At 43.0% G+C, this 20,374-nt stretch overlaps 1 protein-coding gene across 2 annotated transcripts in view; it reads left to right on the top strand.

Annotated features, from left to right (window-relative positions):
• Positions 1–202: 202 nt before the first annotated feature.
• The window catches only part of LOC109639297 (ephrin-A5b), a 93,984-nt gene continuing 73,812 nt past the window's right edge, over positions 203–20,374 (top strand). The window contains exon 1 of one of the 2 annotated variants that reach the window (XM_020102681.2): positions 203–1,203. In XM_020102681.2, coding sequence (XP_019958240.1) covers positions 1,079–1,203 — 125 coding nt within the window. In that variant the 5' untranslated portion in view covers positions 203–1,078. The remainder of the gene's footprint in view (positions 1,204–20,374) is intronic. The other variant, XM_020102682.2, reaches the window with a different exon arrangement.

The following is a 20,374-nucleotide window of genomic DNA, read 5'->3' as shown; positions in this document are numbered from 1 at the left end:
TTGGAGTCTGCCTGCTTGTTGCCCCGCACCTTCCTGCGCGTCCCGGCGTTTTAACTCCCCCCCCCAAACACCCCCCCTAAAAAGACGCAAGAGAAGAAGAAGATCGCACGGTGCACACGCACATGGAAGAGCGCGAGGTTTTTTTCATTCCTGCGCGTCGCACGATGGGTCATATATGAGGAGGACACTTCGGGATGTGGACATACACAAGTGTCTCCGCGGAGAGAAGCGCATGAGAGAAACGCAACGCCGTGTCCAGTCTCCTCCGACTCCGAGAAAGGACTCCTCCCCACCTCGGCCGTGACACCTCCGGTAAACCGCCGTGAAAAGGATAAGTCTGTTTTTCTGCTCTCACGCTGGAGACCGAGTCTTACGCCGCCATTCACACGCCAGTGACTGATTGTACGGCTTTAAAAAGTTGCCTGGAGAACATGGACATCTGACGTGCGCCACACGGCGTCATCGGACACATAGGGCCCCTCTCTCTCTCTCTTGTCTCCATCACTGGCTCATCCCCTGCGCTTTGGCTTTGGAGTAAGAAGAAGTGTTGAGCAGTTGTCATTTGCCCTGACACGGACTGCATCCAGGAGCTTTACCTGCAGAAACACTGGGGACGTTTTCACACCACAAGAGACGCTGCCTGTTGTGCCGATGCGCATTTGCTGAACTCTGTGTTTGTGCACATTCTTTCAGCCCACCACGGATTTGTCAGAGCTGACATCCCCGCATGAAATAAAGCCAATGAATCATCTGGACCCTCGCCCTGCATCAGAGTGAACAAACGCAGTGACGCGTTGGTTTTTTTTTGTGTAGCGTTTCCCTCCTCAACCCGAACAAGTGTCATATCCAGTCAGCCCAGTGAATGGTCACAATTTTTCCTTTTTCCTTTTTGCGTTTTCCCTGAGCCGTGCGCTGTTTTTATCTGTGCGCGCACTCAACCCAAACTGCGCCAGAAAACAACACACGGCCACATGTGAACGAGACCCGTCACCTGTCCCGGCTGAAGCGCTCGACACAAGTCGACTGACTGACCGACCCAACACTGAAGAGGAATACGTGTCGAAGTTTCGCTGTAGTGATGCTGCAAGTGGAAATGGTCCTCTTTGTCTGCCTGGTGCTGTTGATGTGTGTTTTCAGCCAGGAGCCCAGCTCCAAAGTGGTGGCAGACCGCTACGCCGTCTTCTGGAACCGGACCAACACCAAGTAAGTGGCCTCGCACACCGGGCAGCTTCCCCGCGGAGAGTCGGCGATGTGTCCGTCTCCTCCGCGGGTCGCATGGATCACGGGGTTCGCAGGTTTTCGCTGTGGAGCACATCGGTGTTTATTCTCCGCAGTGAGGGCATAATGCCAGTAGCTGTAGGTAGAGCCTGTAGCCGGGAACAGGAGTGTAAAGGGAGACTTTGTCTTCTTTTTTTAAAATACGTGGCTGCTCATATAGCGCGTCACCCGAGGGAACTATAGATTAGAACCGTGCGTAATGAGGCCTGATCATGTGTTGATCTGATCTGTGTCAATATTCCACATGTGAGGAAATTCTGCATCCCAGCGTTAATGACTCCAGGTACAGAGCTGTAAAAGGCTGTAAAACCCGAAGCCTTATCTTGTGTTGTTTCTCTGCGCGGTGTCTGGATATGTACACAACCCCACTGGACCCATTAACACCAGAGTCTAACTAGTCTCAACAGGGCCGAACAGCAAACCGGTCCACATCAGCACAAATCCACAAAGTCCATTTACTTTCTAAAAGTGGCCCTTCACCGCCTCACTCCAGTCTGCGTAAAGGCTCAGTGCATTTATTTGAAAAACTTCAGTTGTAGGCGAACGGGCCAAACGTCTAGACCGGTGTAGTGAGCTTTTATACGTGGGTCTGTGCTTGTTGTGTGGATCCATCACTAGAAAGCAGTGTAAATATTGCCATCATGAGAATAATGTACCAGTCAATATTAAAGAGCTGCTTCACGAAATTCAGTACAGTTTCCCTAATGCAATTTACTGGGCTCATACGGCGGTCTCAGCATTTCTAAAAGTATCTGAAGAAGAGATTCATGCATATTACAGAGGCAGGAAATTAGCCTCCATAAAATGAAAAACTCTTATAAGCTCAAGTGGAATATTAAAATGATTTTAGGTTAGAATTTGTTCGTGTTTATGACCCTTAAAGGAGATAGAGTTGATTATCTGTTAACATTTAATCCTAAACATAGTCATAGGACTAGACTTTTTAATCAAGAGACGTTTTCTTAAGAACTCAAGCAAATTGTAATTAATTTTGGATGAATTCAGATATTTTCCAGCTAGTGCAATACATTAGGTTATTTTAAACTGTGCAGCATTTTAAAATACAAAGTAATGCATCTGAATATGTGACATTTAAAGCACATATTTGCAAAGTAAAAGAATCCAGTGACATTTGGTCGAATAATAGGCCCGGATTTATTTGCTAAAATAAAAACCTAAAGAATGCAAATAAATGCTGGAAAATAAAACCCAGTGCAGTGATTGTATAAAACTGAAGGAGGGTGTCGTTAAAGTAAGAGGAGTGGTGGCTGCGCTGTGTGGAAACTGGTGACTAACCCTTTAAAAAGTTGTGAAAACCTTCACTCGGTTGAACACAGTTTCCCTACAAAGAGTTTCCCTCAATAAACAAGTTTCCTTTATAACTTTTATTGCACTTAAAAAAAACCTTATATATATATATATATATAGCTTTTTTCAAATGGTGTAAATATTTCCAAAGGTGTAGGACTTCAAATTGTTGTTTTCACTCTATTTTTTATATTGAATCAACATGAGGAGACTGAGCAAAGTAGTGACTTGAAGATTTCATGTACCCTTGACTCCGGGGGGGTCACGCTAGAGGACTTCAGCAGAATTAAAATTCAAGTTCCTCAGATGTGCTCTAAACTCCTCTGTGCTCGGACAGCCTCGAGTCGCTCAGCGTTCAGTGTGCATGTTTGTCGACACAGCATTTCCCACTGAGAGTCCCTCGCGGAGTCGAGACTGTATACGGCCTTGTCCCGGGCTTATTAACTCTAAACACTGCTGCTGGAGTTTACAGAGATCTTTCACCCTCAAAACTGCCAACGACACTTAGTATTTGTTGAATAAAACCCCTCAGCTTACACTCTCAAACTGTGCACAAAGCCATTAATAGCACACGCCAAATTTGTTGTACAACTATTTATATTCAGCTTGAAGTTTGGGAAAACATGATTTATTGCTTGAAGCGATTAGTGGTCAGGGGTACAAACGGAGGGCCGAATGTGAGCGCTCTCCTGAAGTCAGGGCCGGTCTCGCAGGGGTGCAGAGATCTTTGGCGTGATACACCATAGACCATGACTGTTGTGGTCTAGGTCTCTGCTCTGACTCTACCCTGGCTGTTTATTTATGGAGCGCTTTCTTCAATGGAGGCAAACACAATTTTGAGTTAAATCTTGATTTCTCCTCTTGATAGACCTGCTTCAATTAGAGTGTACGTTTTTTTGGGAGGGGGGCAAAAAAAATTGGACTTGACTTGGTGCTCAGTTAACTTGATCTCTTACAGATGTGTGTACAAGTTTTCCTCAGTAAAGAAAAAAAGAGTAAATTGAAGTAAATCTTAATCTCAGATCTGACACATTAACACTGTGAGACAGAGAGGGAGAGAAATCAAGAAGTTTGTGACCCACGAGTCTGCGTTCACTGTTTCACACTCCGTGTGTCCCCGGTAAAATCGGAGAAATAGATAGCTTCCCGAGCCTCATCTGTTTCTGACGCTCTGACTTGCCTGAGGAAAGGAAACAGGTTTTCACAGAGGCTGTAATGCGGCTAACACCAGTCACTCCGTTCTACTTACTCTAAATAGAGTTTGTTTGACTCTCACCCCTGCAGTGCTGTGGGAAGGCAGCCAGAAAGGTATAACAGCGGAGAGGAGACCGGGAGAGCGAGAGAAGGCAAACGTGTCGTATCGATGACTCAGTTGATAAATATTGAGTCCCTTTCTTCATGCATTACTGTAGAAAGGAGGTGCGACGCTGTAACGTAACTTGCCTGCGTCTGCCTTTGATCGAGGCAAGAGTCAGCGAGAGTGTGACTGTTCCAACTATTTAAACTGTTAACGCCCCAAACTGAGACAAATGTCCGGTTATGAGTAATACATTTAAACCAATAATGTAATCTGTTTTAATTGTGCCCAAGTGGGATATTTTTCACATCAGATGAAATTGAACCAGATGAATTTCATCACATGAAATTCACAGACAGAAATGAAAGGTTGTAGATTGAAATATAAAAACTCATCTAAAAAACAGTTTTACTAAAAAATGCCACATCTATTTCACTTTTTAGTGGATATCTACAAATAAAAAGTTTTAAAAGCTTCAAATTATTCTTTTTTTTTTGAAAAGGGGACTATTTAATAGTTTCATCACACGTTGCTCTGTTTTATGAGAAATAATGTGGAGAAAGTGTGAAAACGTTGTAGGCAAAAATAAATGACTCCAGAGGTCACTTCTGACGAAACCCAGATTGGCGTAGAGACTTTTGTAACTTTGATTATCAGAAATATCAGATGGTAGAAATGTTTTTGGTTGTTAATCTCTATTTGTTTTTCCAATGGTCAGAAATAACAAGCAACCCGGACATTAGCGTGGAATTTTATCACTGAAAAGTATCGCAGCATGCGTGAGCTGTGCCACAGTTGTTTCTCCTGAGTGTCGGTGTTGTTGCTGATGTGGGTAAGGGGACTGGAGGGGATTTCCTTGCTGTTTATTCTGACCTTGTTAAGCCCTTGTGTTTCTCAACAGTCCAGAAACGTCTTTATTATTCAGAGTAACACTTTTATCCGCTACTTTGTTTACTTATCTCTTTAAGCCATCAACACTTTCTCCTTTTCTGCATCTGGTTACAGATTTTCTTGGCGCTTTTTTCCATCAACAATGATATTTTTAGGGTGAGTTGGGAGAGAAATCTTGGATTTGAATCTGTCCTCAGAGAGTTCCTTCAACTTGAAATAAGTTGAGATACAGAGGGACGTCTCTCTCAGTGGACTCTGCTATCGCACCCACTCTCTTGCTTGTGAATATTTATTCTACTGAGGAGACAGACGGTGGCTCTGATGATGTCTCGGCTGTAATGCAGAGGAGACGGCCCTGCCCTTTCTTCTTCCCTGTATCCCTCCTCTCAGCGCACTCTCTCTCTCTCTCCCTCTCTCCCTCTCTCCCTCCCTCCCTTCTTCTTCTTTATCTCTTCTTCCCTCTGTGTGTTTCTTCTCGCTGGGCTCAGAAAACAATTAGATATTTCGGGAGTCCCTCCACAGTTGATTGTGAAAAAAGACACGCAGAGGTCAGACGCACTCTGAGAGCAGCTCGGGGAGGAGGTCACACACACACACAACAAACACACACACACACACACACACACACACACACACACACACACACACACACACGACGAGGGATAAACGAAGCAGAAAGTTGGCCCGTGAATGACAAACTCGTAACTGGAACTCTCCTTGAAGTGGAAGTTGTTATTAACATAAACAGTTTGGCTTGGTTTGTGATCATGGTAATTGCTCAAGGTGATATGTATTTTGCTGCATAATTTGTAGTGCGACAAACAGCCTGGGAAGCATTTTTCTGTCACGCTGCCTTGTGGGTACTTTTCACAGTTCTCCTTACAATGCACTGTAACTGGAGGCCTGCATGAAGTAGTTGTGTCGCTGGTATCAAACTTTCTTTTGTTGCAGTCATGTCTTTGTCTGTGCAGGTTTTTGTGTTTGAGCATGCATACATATGTGTGTGTGTACCCATGGGCATGAAAAGTACCAAATGAGCCATGAGGTCATATAGCGCCTGTTTCCTCTCCTTCAGACTCATATACCAGAATAATTACATCTTTCTCCTTTGGACGTCTCATTATCTGTCACAGACTAACAAGAATAAACGTCTTGTCAATCTGTGCTTTTATGTGTGTGTGTGTGTTTGTGGGTATGTGTGTGTTGAGGCACGTACCCATGGAGGTGGAGTTATGTACAACAATCTGACTTTAACAGATGTCAAAAATCATACTACTACAATATTATGTTTTATTTTATAATTAAAATTCCGCAAACCTGTAATTTTAAAGATTAACTGTACATTTGATCGCTAAAGTGAATAGTTTTGCCCCCACGCTAGTCAGTTTTTTCTACTCTCTCGCTCCAAGCTGTTTTACTCACTCCGCTGCTCTGCCTCTCGTTTCCTTTCTCCTCCTCCTCCTTCTCTCTGAGTCTGTGGGCTGATTAGTTCCCGTTAATGACCCTTTGCTCTGTCATTCTTTTATGCCTGAGGTACTGGCAAGCAACGAGCGCTGGCCGAGCTGCAGGGACAGCGAGTGTTGTAGTGGGGGGGCACACATGCAGAGACAGCGAGAGGCAGAGGATGCAGAGAAATAAACACAAAGGCCGGCCAGAAGAAAAAGCAGAAAACTGCAATAATGGTGTTGTGAGACGTAATACTTTTATTAGCTCTAAATGGGACTGTGTTTTCTCACCAGACCTGTAAATGCACTTTCCATTTAAATTAGAATTTTTTTTCCCATTAACTAGAAAATGAGCCCAGCAGGCAGTAGTCAATGCGTAGTCAATGTGCTTGGCAGAGCAGCTGTTCTTCAGCGTACGCTGGGAGAGGGGGATGACTCTTGGCCGTGACCCTTGTGGAGGTGCTATGTGGTGGACAGAAGCAGCCCTGTCGCCAGGGGTGCCTGGTGGGCATACGGGCGTCTGGGATAAGCTCATTCTACTGAAGAAAAAAAAGCCCATGACGTTATACATAAAGAGGAGAGACTATAAGAAAGCCTGGTTATTTATTTTTTGATGATTTACATTGGTAGTTACTCATTTATATCTATATATATTTAATTATTTGTTTAAAATATTGCAGTTTTTTGGTTCAAGAGTGGTGATTTATTAGTTAGTTTTTTTTTAAAAGGTATATTCAAACATTTTATTTTACTTTTACACATTGACCCAGTTTTCTGACCTCCATTTTGGTGATTAATTTCCAAAACATAATACAATTATAACCCCAGTGTTTGCTCATGATTAGATAATATTCCTCAGCCTGACCAAGGCTAACTGAGTTAAAATACTATCATCTATTAGGCTCTCCACCGTAGAGCACGGACAGGATCTCTTATTTTAATGGACAATATTCAACAGCCGATTCATTTCAGTCGTGCATGTTTCCCTCCCTTGCGTTGGGGGAGGACCATGATTTTAATGTCCAGGTTTTTGTATTCAGAGTAATCCCTCCAAGGTCAGACACAGCGCTGAAACTCTGCTATCAGCGGAGCGATCTGTCTCTTAGCCCTGGTTCGGGCCATGTCCTGCAGTGGAACGCTCCGTATAGCTCTTCTTGGAAACAATAAAGTATTAACCAGCTTATGCAACACCCACATGGGCAAAGCTTGATGCAGGACCATGAGAATGATAAAAATAATTTTTCCCTTAGTTGCTCGCCGGACCAACTAGATGCATGTGCTTATTTAGGGGCATTTTTCTTCTCTATCCCGACTCTGGCTGCCTCAGTTTTGCTCTAAATTTCAAAGTTGTGGAAAGTTTTTTTTTTCGTCCTTCCCCAACTGTTTCTTTATTTTTCCTAAAGTTACTCTGTGCCACCCCAGAGCAGCTGTGGGAACATGCCGTCCAAAGTTGTATTTTCGCTGTGATCACTCGAGTAGATTTGTGGTTAATATGAACATAGTAGACAGAGAAGGAAAAAGAGCTATTTTACTGCCAGGTTAATTTGACTCTCATCGCAGAACAGAAAAGCCTGTTTCTATAAGACCCCCCGACAGGAGCGATTGACAGGAATACAGGATTGCTGCAGGTCCAACAGGGGTCAAAAATACCAGTTCTAAAAAATCCTGCAGACGTACATGATATGTCCTCGTTCATGGCTGAAAATGGCGCTACCATATCCGTCTTCAGCTCCTCTGCTCTCCTCTGTAAGATGGAGGCTTAGAAGCAGCTGTTACTGTAGTAACGCTTGGCTGATCTATCACCCCTGACCAGTGAGTGGCGCTACTGAGAGTGGTCTGATAGCCTCTTTTGCCCTCTGCTCTCAGCCAAATGCATTTCAGTCATAGAGAGAAGGCTACGTACATTAACTTGATTTTAAACTGTATATACCTGTTTTTGCTTTGATTTATTTGACCTCGTTAAACTCATATACTGTCAAAGTCATATTAGATTTACAGGACCCACACTACAGCAAGTAAAGGCCAAAACCTGATGGGTTTATTTTTTCTCTCTCTGTCTGTCACTGTTCATGATTTTAGCTGGAAAATGTGACAGGAACGATTGAGACTGTTCATTTTTTGTTTTTTTTCTTTTGCCAGACACATTTTCCACAGATAATTCCTTTCATGGGAGGCTGGCTTCGGACCTTACACTGTCGTTTTCCTTATTTAACTTGGGGGAGGCTTGAAGGGGAAAGACTGGATGTTTTTCTAGCTGGGCAGCAGTGTGGAGAATAGATCCCAGAAGAGAACACATCTCCAACTTGTGAATAAAGACCTAATTGACAGCTTGTAGCCTGTTGTAAATGACTCATGAGGTAATTCATCGTCACAGACGGACGGCGGAGAGACTGCTTTTCCCTTTGGAAATTTGGAATCCGCTGGTTTTATTCCCAAACTTTTATATCTGCAAGTAGAAATTTTAGGGAATCATAAAATTTTGCCAGACATGGTGAAATCACCTCCTCACATGTATGTCGTGAATGGTCTTAAATGGCTTCTCGTGTTTTTGTTTGCGTTGGAACCGACGCTAAAGGTGAAGAGAATTCAGCCGAAAAGACCAATTGATTGCTTGGCCTTGTTTTCAATATGAATGAATGAATAAATAAACAATCAAACAATGTTGCTTTCACTTTGTTAAGTCTACCGTTGAGGTTGGACGTGATAATAATACGTTAGCTTCATTAGCATGTTTGGATTGACAGTAGAGAAAAAATACTAGCAGCCAATATCCCTCCACCTCTCTCCTTCCCCTGAAATGCTGGGCCAGAGTGAAAGGCGGCCATTGTTCTGCCGCCTCTGTCCACCACACAGCCGAGGCTGAAAGTAATGCATGCGCTTTAAACGGACAGAGGAAAAAAAAACGGGAGGGCAAAGGAGAAGAGTGAGGGAGAATGGCGTGAATGGCAAGGGGGAGAAGGAGAGAGCACAGCTGAAGTTGTAGTTTGCTTTCAGACAGATAAAAGGGAGGAGAGGAGGAGTATAATGCGAGCGCCAGACACAAGGGGGAGAGGCATGTAGTAGTCAGGGGTGACACACGAAGAGGTGGCGGTTTCTCTCATTTCCAACTCGTCCATCCTCTCTCATCTGCCTCCTTCCATGCCATCGAGCTCATCACCCCCCTTCCTCCACGTCCGTCCTCGTGGCAGCAGTGATTGGTTTATTGGTGCTGGTTCTCCAGGGGACAGACTCTGGGGTCTTCACCCTGAAGAGGTGTTGTCTTAGCAAGCTGGGGGTTTTGTGACACCGGGGCTATTTTCACCAGAGGCCGGATTAAGCCTGCTCAGGTTTAGACCCCTGCTTTGTCTCCTCTGACACTGAAGACTCCCGCACACAGGAGCATGTTTACTTGGGAGCTGTGGTACCAAGTTGCATCTTGGTCTCATCTGCTGTGACCCATTGCACACGTTGCCCTTGAAGGTGAATTTTCCGCTGAAATGCACGTGTCACAGTTGGAATGCCAGGGTGTGTGTGTAATGTAGCGGGTTAATGAAGGGTTTCATTTCAAAATGCTATATATCTGCTGTGGGGACAAATTGGTCCAATAAGAATGAGCTGCTTTTGTCCTTTCGTCCTCATAAAATGATGCATCTTCTTTTCACCGAGATGAATAATGTGGATAATTATGCATGATTGCAGTTCACATAGTCGATATCTCATTTTGAATCAAATCTCTTTGTATTTGTCTTCGACCCAGCTCGTCTCTTTGGCTGCATCAGTTTGAAGGCTGGGGATTTAATAAGGCTAAGTGGGAATTTGACCAAAAATGAAATGCTAAATTAAAACTGTTTCTAAATCTATCATACCGTAGATTAAAAAATGTCTTGTGTCAAAATTTTAAATGAGCTAAATTGAACTTCAGAGACTATTTTGGCATGAAAAGCTCCTCTTTCAGATTTCGTCCCCTGGCTCCACGGCTTTCATTAGACAACAGATGCTTGTCTGATCTGAGCTCTAAGAAGAATCTGTAACCAAGCGGATAATAAATCATGTTTAAAAATGTAGAACACAACTGAATCTGACGTGCTCCGTCCAATCTGGGTTTGATGTTCAGACGAGCGAGTGTTTTGCGTTTGTGGGTATCCATGTTCGTGTGGCTACATGTGACCATGTCCATGTGTTTGCTGGCAACTTGTGCACATATACATCTGCTTGGGGATATTTATGTGTGTGTGTGTGTGTGTGTGTGTGTGTGTGTGTATCCTGGACTGACCTCTGCTTCGAGGCCCGCTTTAATGAAACAGCAGAAACCCACACCCTTTACTACAGCAGAGCACAGCACTATTCTTGACCCAATTCTCCGGGACCGCTTCTCTGAGAGCTGCTTGATAGTTTTCCCATTTTGTAAAGTTGCATTATGTGTGTTTGTGTGTGCTTGTCTGTCTTTGTTTATGGTTTCCCTGTGTGTAACTCTACTGAGTGTATTTGTTCCCCTGAAGGAAAAAACAATTGATCCCCAGAACGTGTGATAAATGCCATCTTCACCCTCTCCTCTCATGTGAGCGCAGCCTTGACTGGTCTGGCTCAGTCTGAATATTATCCCACATCACCAAATATGACACCCCAAAGAACATAGTCTGACAAATACACGAAGACACACACAGACACACACACCACTCTTGTTTGGATAGGGCAGTTCATTATTTCTTTAGCGAGGTTCAAGTTCCAGGAGATGTGGTATTTATTGTGCTTATTTATTTTCTTCCTCTAAATCAGCGAGCAGTGAGCCTTGGAGTGCAGCAGCCTTTGAACCGCGGCCTATCCCATGACTGCAGCCCTGGGTATTAACCCAGAGCCACTGAGAGGCTTAAAAAGCCATCAGCTCATTGTCCGGAGACACAAAAACCCCCTTCCTCCAAAATCCCCCCCCATCCTTCTCTTCTCTTTTCCTCCTTCCCTCCTTTCTTAAGAATGCTTTGAGCTGGCTTCTGCTGGCATTCATATTAATCAGTTTTAAGGGTCTAATGAGATAAGTGAGACTTAGGGGGAGTCCCCAAAGTGGCCTAAGCCCTCTGGATAAACAGAGGTGATGAGCGCTGCCTGTGGCTACATCCTCAGGAGTGTGTGTTTTTCAACAGTATTGTCATGCACACAAAACTTTTTAATGTCCCTAATCTTTTGAGAACCAAAACACCACTACACTAGACCAGAGAGGCCATCATTACTTTTCCTCATGTGGTGAGGTGACGGGGAAATGGGTGATTTTGGTTCTGGGCTGAGTAACTAGGGCGTTTATGAATTTGACCACGATCAGATCTTTTCCTCGATAACTCCCTGCTTTTGTCCTAATCCACCCCCCTCAAACCAGCTCATGCCCCCTGTTCCTTATCCCGCCCAAGTATCCCTGGAATATAGGCCAGTTGGTTTCCTCCCGCTCTTTTGCTGTCCGTGCCATATTGTCCTCCTTTTTCTCTCTTTCCTGTCCTCTCTCCTGAGACAGGAGACTGTACTCTCCTTGTTCATGGGTCAGCATTAGGCTCAATGTTGTGGCTGCAGCACTTGACTGACAGTCACCTACACTCTCTATCTCTTTACCCACTATTTTTCCGTCTGCTTTTCTTTTCTTTTCTTATCATCCTTCTTAAAAACACATGTCTTTACTCCATGATAGAGCTACTGGGTGTGTGTGTGTGTGAATATGGAAGCATGTCTGAGTCAGAATTAGAGACATTTGGGGAAAAAAGCATTAATTAGGCAACTGTAATAAAAGCTACTCAGCAAGGATAAACTTCTTAAGGAAATTAAATAATCTGTAATAATCTGATAATCTAACCAATTTATTTAAAAATTACACTCTCAAAGTTCATTTATTATATATATAATATATATATTATATATATGAAGGTATACTATACTATGCTGGTTCAGAGAAAACAGAAAAGATTTTATTTTCATGCTGTATGGGCTCTTGTTTGTTTGAGGGTCGGGTTGAACTGTACAGTCAGAGCTAGTGGAGTGGCTGTGAGGCGGGACAAGTTTCTCAGAGTTCAGTTTCACCTGCTGCTCTGCTCATTCAGGACGCAGGACTCCACGACCGGAGACATTCCAGCCAGGATTAGAGCACGCTTGGTAAACGGAAGCACAAATATAAGAGTGAGGGAGTTTTTTTTTTTTGTTTCCACAAATGAAAGTAGTAACAACAATTTTTGCAAAAATGTTGTTTTATTTCTTTTAATCCTTAATAGCATTCAAGCATTAGCAAAATGACAAGTAGATTTGTTTAGGATGAAATAAATATTACACTTTTTATTTAATTATTTCTAAATAACCACTAAAAATGTAGTATTAGCAGCTGCTCTTATAAATGTGTGTAATTTTGTTTTGAGAAATTCTCAGAATTGCATTTATATATTGATATTGACTCAAAAATATGTAGCGCTTAACAAAATAACGTATTACAGTTAATGTGATCCAGTACTTTTAAACATCTCTTACTAGTTTTTATCCATCTTGTGTATTTCTGTTAACACTGAATAATTTCTCTTCAAACTTGATGACAATGATTTCAATTTCAGTTCAGTCATTGAAAATTCAAACTTGCCTTTTATCCATTTTACCTTTTGTGGAAAAGCCTGACAAGTGGTATTACTTTTTATGAGGTACAGGGTTGAAGTAGATTTTTAGCCTGTGGGAAAAGAGATGCGTCATATTTCTCACATTTGCTTAGAGAGCGTGCGCTTTGCTTTGGCTGGAGTGATGAAATATTAATTTCTGTTTGTGATGTCTGAGAAGAGTAGCACTTGCAATCCTTTGCACGCAAATCATGAAAAAATGAAGTGGAGGTGGACGTGTTGTTGAAGGTGATGGAGGTGAAGGTCTGTGACCTTAACTGAAAACACTCATGATGGCTGACAGGGCGCAGTCATGCACAGGTTTCCTCTATGAGACGTTGTGCTCTTTGTCTGCCTCAGGATTTTATTAAACAATAATTTTTTTATACTTTGTTTGAGTAGTTCCATAACTATAGGAAATATACGAAACAATAGAATGGTGGATTTCTTAGAGGATTGGCTTTGAATTCACACTTTTCTTGTTAACACACTGATAGGTGTCAGTCACCACGTCTGTGAAAGTGACACACTTGTCAACCTGAGCGACATCAGTCTCAAAGCTGCTTTAATAATGCAGGACAGCCACCTTTTTTATCCTCTCGCTCTCCGTCCCCTCCTTTCTCTGGGAAGTAGAGACCTGTCCTTACATTAAGGCCGGGTCAGATTGTGTCTGCTGTCGTACATTAGCGGCCAGGCCTTCCTGCCTGTATCACTGGTAAGAGGAACATGGCACGAAGATGGCTGAATTATTCACACTCATAATCGGCCTTTATGTCCTGCTGCCAAGCCGGGCCTCACTGTTATTCTAGTGCATAATTGATAGTGCTCAGAAGTGGAAAAGTTAGAATAGCAGAAGTAATGCGAAGCGAAAGTGTAGTCAGGCAGCACAAGGAGGGAAGAGGGGGGATTGGTGGGGTAGTGAGGGGGATAGATGGATGGAGGTGGGCCTCTATAGGAGTTTTTACACTGAGCCTGTGTTAGCCTTTACAGGGCTTAGGCCCAGCTATCGTGAGGATCGCGTGTGTAGGCCAGCCAGACTAGACTGGGGGAGAAGAGAGGGGGATAAGAGAGGGATGAAAGGAGGTGGAGGGAGAAGAGATGGGGATCCAGAGTAACAAGGCCTGACGCTGAGCCGGCCCAGAATGTGGTCTGCCCCCACCCAAAGTTTCTCTGGGCTCCACTGTGGGCACATACATTTTTGAAATTGACTTGAATTTGATTATGGTTTAAAAGGAAAATTTGATGATACTGGGGAACAGTGATCACAACTCTTCTGTTACTCTGTTGAGATCATATTTGCATTATCACACCTTCACATACTTCAACACACAGGGGACACAATGGTGTCGACGAAAAATCTATATTCATTGACACCATTAATTACTTATTCTCATTCACTCTATGTGTCAGTATGTGTGTATTTATGTGTCATTAGTTACATGTTATCATTAACTATCATTATTCACTGCATAATTTGCATCTGTCTTTATGTACAATAGATTTCAAAGTAAATAAAATTTAATTTTGTTCTTTCTATTACTGGGGAACAGTGATCACAACTCTTCTGTTACTCTCACAGTTGATTTCAAAGCTTCGGGTTGTTATTTGGACCCAATTCAGCGCTACCTGCCCCGACACCGGAGATAAGAAGGGCACTGACATGACATCACAACCATGTGAAACAATGATCAACAAAGTGCAGCCGCCAGAGACGAGCAGTGATCTGCTCCATTTCAAGAGTAAAGAGCGATCATGCATCTATTGACAAACTGAGTTGGTTGATGTCTTAAAAATGACAAAGCGCCATAATGTGACATAAGAAAAATGCTTAATATCTTATTTTATTGCATTATACACAACTTCCTTCCCGTCCTCTCTGAGTTCCTCCCGCTGAATGGAACACACCTCCATAGAAGTGAGAACGTCTCAGGTGAAGGTGTTAACACGGCCCCAGGTGTAGTCTATTTAACACCTCTGTGACCCTTAACAAAGCCTCACTAACTGCTGCCTAGCTCTGCCTTTTGTGTTTCATAACAAAGCCCTTTAGCTTCTAATAACACCGCAGCACTGGTAGTGTCAGGAGAAACCTGAGATAAGGTCCACATCAGAGAGTTGGTGGGAACTGTTTAATCCGCTTCTTGAAACCAAACCAATACACAACAGGCAGGGATCATGTTTGGCAAAGTGGCCCGCTTTGATGGAGGGATCGGATGGTGTGAGTGGGAGAAACGGGGATGAGGAAAAATAGGAAAGGCGGCTGAATGGCGGTAGTCTTTCTCTGAGCGGTGAAAGAGAGAACATCTGGAGAACAATACGTTAGTGCGTGTTGTGCACAAACACGCAAACGTATCGCAGCAGTGCACAGCAGAGTTACTCACTTTTCTGTTTGTGCTAATACAGTATTTTCCCTTTTATTTACAATAACAGTAATAATTTCTCAAATACTCAAGTTCTTTTTTAACCATACCTGGTCACATATAAACAAAACAAATAAAGAAAGCATTTAACCGTAATTGAAATTAGTTGTTCTTTAACATCCTGTGATTCTTCTTTATATGATAGAGTCACCATCACTTTTGCAATATATTAGAAAGTATCTTTCACTCGAGTCACTACAATGTGGCCGTAAAGCCGTCGAGTGGAAACATTAGCAGCGATATGTCTCAGAAACTCATAAAACCAATTTACGAGTGCACTTAGGGCCGGTACACCTACTGGAGCCATTCTATAAAGATGCAGACAGAGATTGCACCAAACTCGCTCCAATTACCCACATTTAAAAGTAATAAACGTGGATCGATAAGTGATAGAGGGCCTGTTAATCCCAGACTTACCCAGTTATTTCCAATTTAGACACTCCTCTTCAAACTAAAATCACAGCTTTTACAAGCTTACCATTGATTTATTTTATTGTTTTCTTCCTACGGGCTAAATGCTGCATTGAGCGGTTTTTCGCACTCGTCCAATGGATGTTTTCTATCTTTTTTGTAGTGTTTAAATTCTGAAGAGACTCGGCTTTAACTTATTAAAAGAGAACTTGCAACAGACTTAAAGTTTATTATTGCAGTTTGTCTTTTTAAATGCAAATTTTGACATCCAAATAAGAAGGTAAACATCAATAATCAACAGGTAAAGACGATATAGAAACAACAGTGTGAGCCCCATGTGAAACAGAGGGAGAACATTGTTGTCCAGCAGCAGGATATGTGACTGGGCTAGTATGCCATTGCCTAGTTAAGCTCATATGCTTATTTATTTACAGCTTGGCTCAGCATGCCGATGCTGAAATGCTATCGGCGCTCGCAGGTATGGATTAGACCCCTCTCTGTCTCGCTGTGAAGTTAATTGAGGGAATCCTCCTCCCACGGTGGACCGGGACTGTCTCAGACCCGCCTGCAGACTCAGCTCGCAAAGCGCTTGCAGTTTCACTTTTAATTTGCGATTCCTGACTCCAGTCTGATGGGACTGCGTCGGATGAATCATTTCTCCGTGACCTTTTACACGCTTCGTCTGAGACGATACCCCCACCAGCCCCCCCATCGCCACTAATTTAATGTCATTAATGTGATATAATAGCTTATTATAGTGTCACTAATTAGATTGCGCAGCGGTAAGATGTGTTATCATTCTGCCCTCCCTTTAATTGCCTCACTTAATGGTTTACTTTTACATATTTACATGTAACTGTGCAGTTAATCTACATGCCTATATGTGTTTATGTGCAGCAGCACAGCAATGGATTGTGCTGTTTCTGTCTATAGTGTGATTCGATTTATCCCTAATTAATGTTTATATTATTTAATCAGGAAATACCACTGCTAATACCTAGGGAGGAAATTTAGTTTAAATACAAACATGGCTGATGGTGGATGAGCTTCAGTTTTTTTTTTCTGCACATTTGTCAGAGCCTGTGTTGTTTATGTGCAGCTTTTATGTAAATTGCCAATTAATTAAATGTCACAGCAAAGCTCAGCCACACGTGTGTTTGCTCACAGTGCTGTGATTTACGAGAGTTTCAGGAAAGGCAATTGATTGGTGATTGATGTGGTGTTATTTACTTGTCACTCCTTATCATATGGATTCATGTATAAACACGTCCATTGTTATAGTATGTCTTGTTTATATCTCAGTGGTAATCCCATTTTGTTTATGTCCAAAAACATTACTCTGGTACCTACTGAGTTGTATATTTATTTGTCGGGTTGTGCAAATGTTTTACTTCCACATATCTCCACCCAGAATAATTCCTCGACTTCTGGATTTGTTTTCTATGCGTCTCTGCCGGTTTTTTAATTGTGATTTTTTTCCCAATGTTTTACAGCCTAGTAATGATTTTATAGCAGGCTGTTTTATGCCAGTGTCCAAACCATGCAGCCCAGGGAAGATTTAGTGTGTTGCCGCTGTTGGGTAGTGAGCTCTAATTGGAAGGTCAGGGGGACGTGTTTCAGAGTAGCAGGAGATCACCCGCGCACTGCAGATTTAAAGGTTATCCAAACCCACCCGCGGACTTTAAGATGTAATTTTCCTGTTATTTTATTAGCCATCTGGATAAAGAATATTGCATGACAAATTGATTTAAAAATTGTATTTTTAAAAGTGGCCTCAAACTTGCCTTTAAGTGACATTTGAATTACACCATATAAAATAATTTGTCCTTTCACAAGCGAATAAAGCTGCAAATGTTCCTGTGTCATCCCGTGATTTGTATGTAATAAAACAAACACTGTATGAAGTGTATTATCATGTAAATAGGGTATTTTAGTTTGAAATTTGCCTACTGTGCTACTTTGAAAAATGTTGACAGAAGGAAAATAGTGCTTTGTTGCTTAATGGCACAAGGAAGATTTTCATCCAGTCAAGGCGTCTCTCTTAAGAACAGCTGCCCCTGGTCCTGCGTGGCACGCCAGGAGTTAACCACACTGTAGGCTTGGCTGGAAGGCTGAGACGTCTGTGCGCTCTGACTCTGTTTCTGCATTTCATGCCACATTTCGTGTCTATCGCCAGCCCGTCTCTCACGCTTGCATGGTCAGGTGTCGTGGTTGGGGTTTTGGGTGAAGGGCGGGGTGAGGAGGAGGAAGAGGAGGATGGGCTTCTGGTAGATAAGTGGTAGATGTCTGGGTCTCGCTGTCGATGTAGGTAGGGGTAGGCTGCGGGTCACATGGCGGACCCACGAAAAGATCTCCCTGGGTGATTCTTGGCACGCAATGTTTTGAACTTTACATACACACACATCTTGTGGACAGACTCCTACAGTCCACACACACACTTTTTGACATTTTGGTGACACAGAAAACCAGTGTTTTACTGGCTCTCAACCCGATTTGCTCGAGCATTTGAGAGCTGTGTGGTGCTTTTTGTGCACCTGTGTACATGTGTATGTGTGTGTGTGTGCAGTCAAGTGTGCCCCAGTGCTTTTCCACCCACGTTTGGTAGCCATGCAGTTATTGACAACAGAAGGAAAGGTGAAGTTTCTGCAGACAAAGAGGCAGAATGTGCTGAGCAGAGCATCCAGCCACAAAAGGAGTGTGGGCTGAGGCAGGGGTGCAGAGAAAGTAGATACACCATAAACAGCCTGGCTCAAGTGAAGCGGCTTGCTGACCAACAGTCCTCTTCTTAATTTCTTCCCTTCTCTTTCCTCTATCTCTCCTTCCTCTGTTTCCTTTTCTTCTCCTCTCTTTTTTTATCCAGAGGGCTGTCTGCCATTAAAGCAGTGGGAATTGATTTTTCTCATTCTTTCTTTTCCCCCCTTCCCTTTATTTAATACCCCTCTGCCATTGCCTACCTCTCCAAGTCCAAATCAATACAGTATCTGCATGTACACTGGAATAAAATACAAGCACACACTATCAAAGTGTCACAGTGGGGGTTGGCCATTCTTAAAGAAGGCGACCTATTGTTCGTTCATCCTTTTACCTACTTTCTCTCCCTGTGGTGCGCTCTCCCTGTGTGTCCCTGCATCTCTCCTCCACCCCCTCCCCTTGATTATTTCATCTTGTATATGTGCCTCCTCTCCTTCCTCGCTCCTGTCCTCTCATCGCAGCTGGGATGTATAATGCAGAAAGGTGAGAAAGTTAAGAGATTGAGAACACATTTACAGTGTCCCTCTTCTCCTGTGCGCCTCCTCCTCCTCCTCCTCTTGGGGCTGACTTGTAATGAGAGTCTGAATGCGTGTATGTGGGTGTGTTATGTGTGGAAGTAATGAGAGTCATATTGGTTCTTATGGGGTCACTGGGAACGATCACGCACAACAGAGCATGACTCTTGCCATTATAACCCCTCACCCTGTGTAGATGTTGTGGTGTGGCGTGTGTGTGTGTGTGTGTGTGTGTGTGTGTGTGTATGAGTGTGTGTTTTGTGCAGGTTACACTATATATGCACAGCTGACTCTTATCTGCAGTCTGCTCTGCTTTAACCTTCTCTTTGTCCCCAGTCAAGCTTTGTCTAGAGAGGAAACAGAAACAGGCGAGCATATGCATTGGTCCAAACACACACACGCACACACACACAAACACACACAGTTATATATCCATAGTTGTAAGGACACTCATACTCTGACCTAATTCTAATTCTAACCTTAAAACCAAGTCCTAACCATCAAAAAACCCTTTGAAGTAATGTGGAGCAGCCAAAAATGTCCTCACACTGAAGTTTTTTTCCCACAAACAGAAAGACACACATACACACACTCTCCTCACTGCAAAGCCATCTGTGATGTGGACTGACACACACTTGCAAACATACTGACACTGCTCCATCCCCTGACTACTTGACTACTCGACTATATATTCAGCAGTTCTGTGGCTCAGCATTGAGAGCTGTCAGGCCCAGTTTGGAGCCCCCATGCTGGGCTTGCTGTTTCCTCGAGCTCCCCTCCCTGATGACAAATGACCTGTGTCTTCACATCAGACACTGGGCGCTGCTGTGGGGGCGGGGTGAGGGAGGGTTTAATAGTGTAAAGTGCCCGGTTATATGGACTGAATTTTAAAAAGGCACGAGTGGAAGGCAGTAAAGGGGAATATTAAAAAAAAGCCGAGACACAGAGAGAAAGAATGACCCATATCTGTGAGAAATGGACCCTTTAAAGAGACAAGGACCTCATTCACCTTTACCTTCACCGAGTCACCTTAACATTGTATTACAAAATGCAATGTGCTCTTTTTTTTACCATGAGTTATGTAGTTGAAACATCAGGTATAATCTCATCTAAGCACAAATGTAAACACCATTAAATACACACACCTAATGAACTAAATTAAGCTGTTGCAATTTACTTTGGGTATTTCAAACAAAGAATACAATATGTTCCTGATATTCATTCAGGAAAAATAACTTCAAAATGACTCTGTGGTACTGCTGAGTAATTTAGGCCTATTAGAATGGCTGCTGATTGGAGCCACTATTATTTTGGTGTATTAGGTTTGTGCATGGACTCTGATTCAGTGCTTGTCGCAGGACGGAGCAGCCCAAGGGGGGCAGGTGTGACTAACAGTTCCTCTTTGTTCATGCCAAGGTTTTCATCAGGCCTTCAAGACCTCAATTTTTAAACAGAAATGCCTAATTCATCC

The sequence above is a fragment of the Paralichthys olivaceus genome, chromosome 4, assembly GCF_024713975.1.
Source record: "Paralichthys olivaceus isolate ysfri-2021 chromosome 4, ASM2471397v2, whole genome shotgun sequence".
NCBI classification, from domain to species: Eukaryota; Metazoa; Chordata; class Actinopteri; order Pleuronectiformes; family Paralichthyidae; genus Paralichthys; species Paralichthys olivaceus.
Note: the sequence above shows the minus strand (reverse complement) of the source record. Positions and strands in the feature narration are given on the sequence as shown.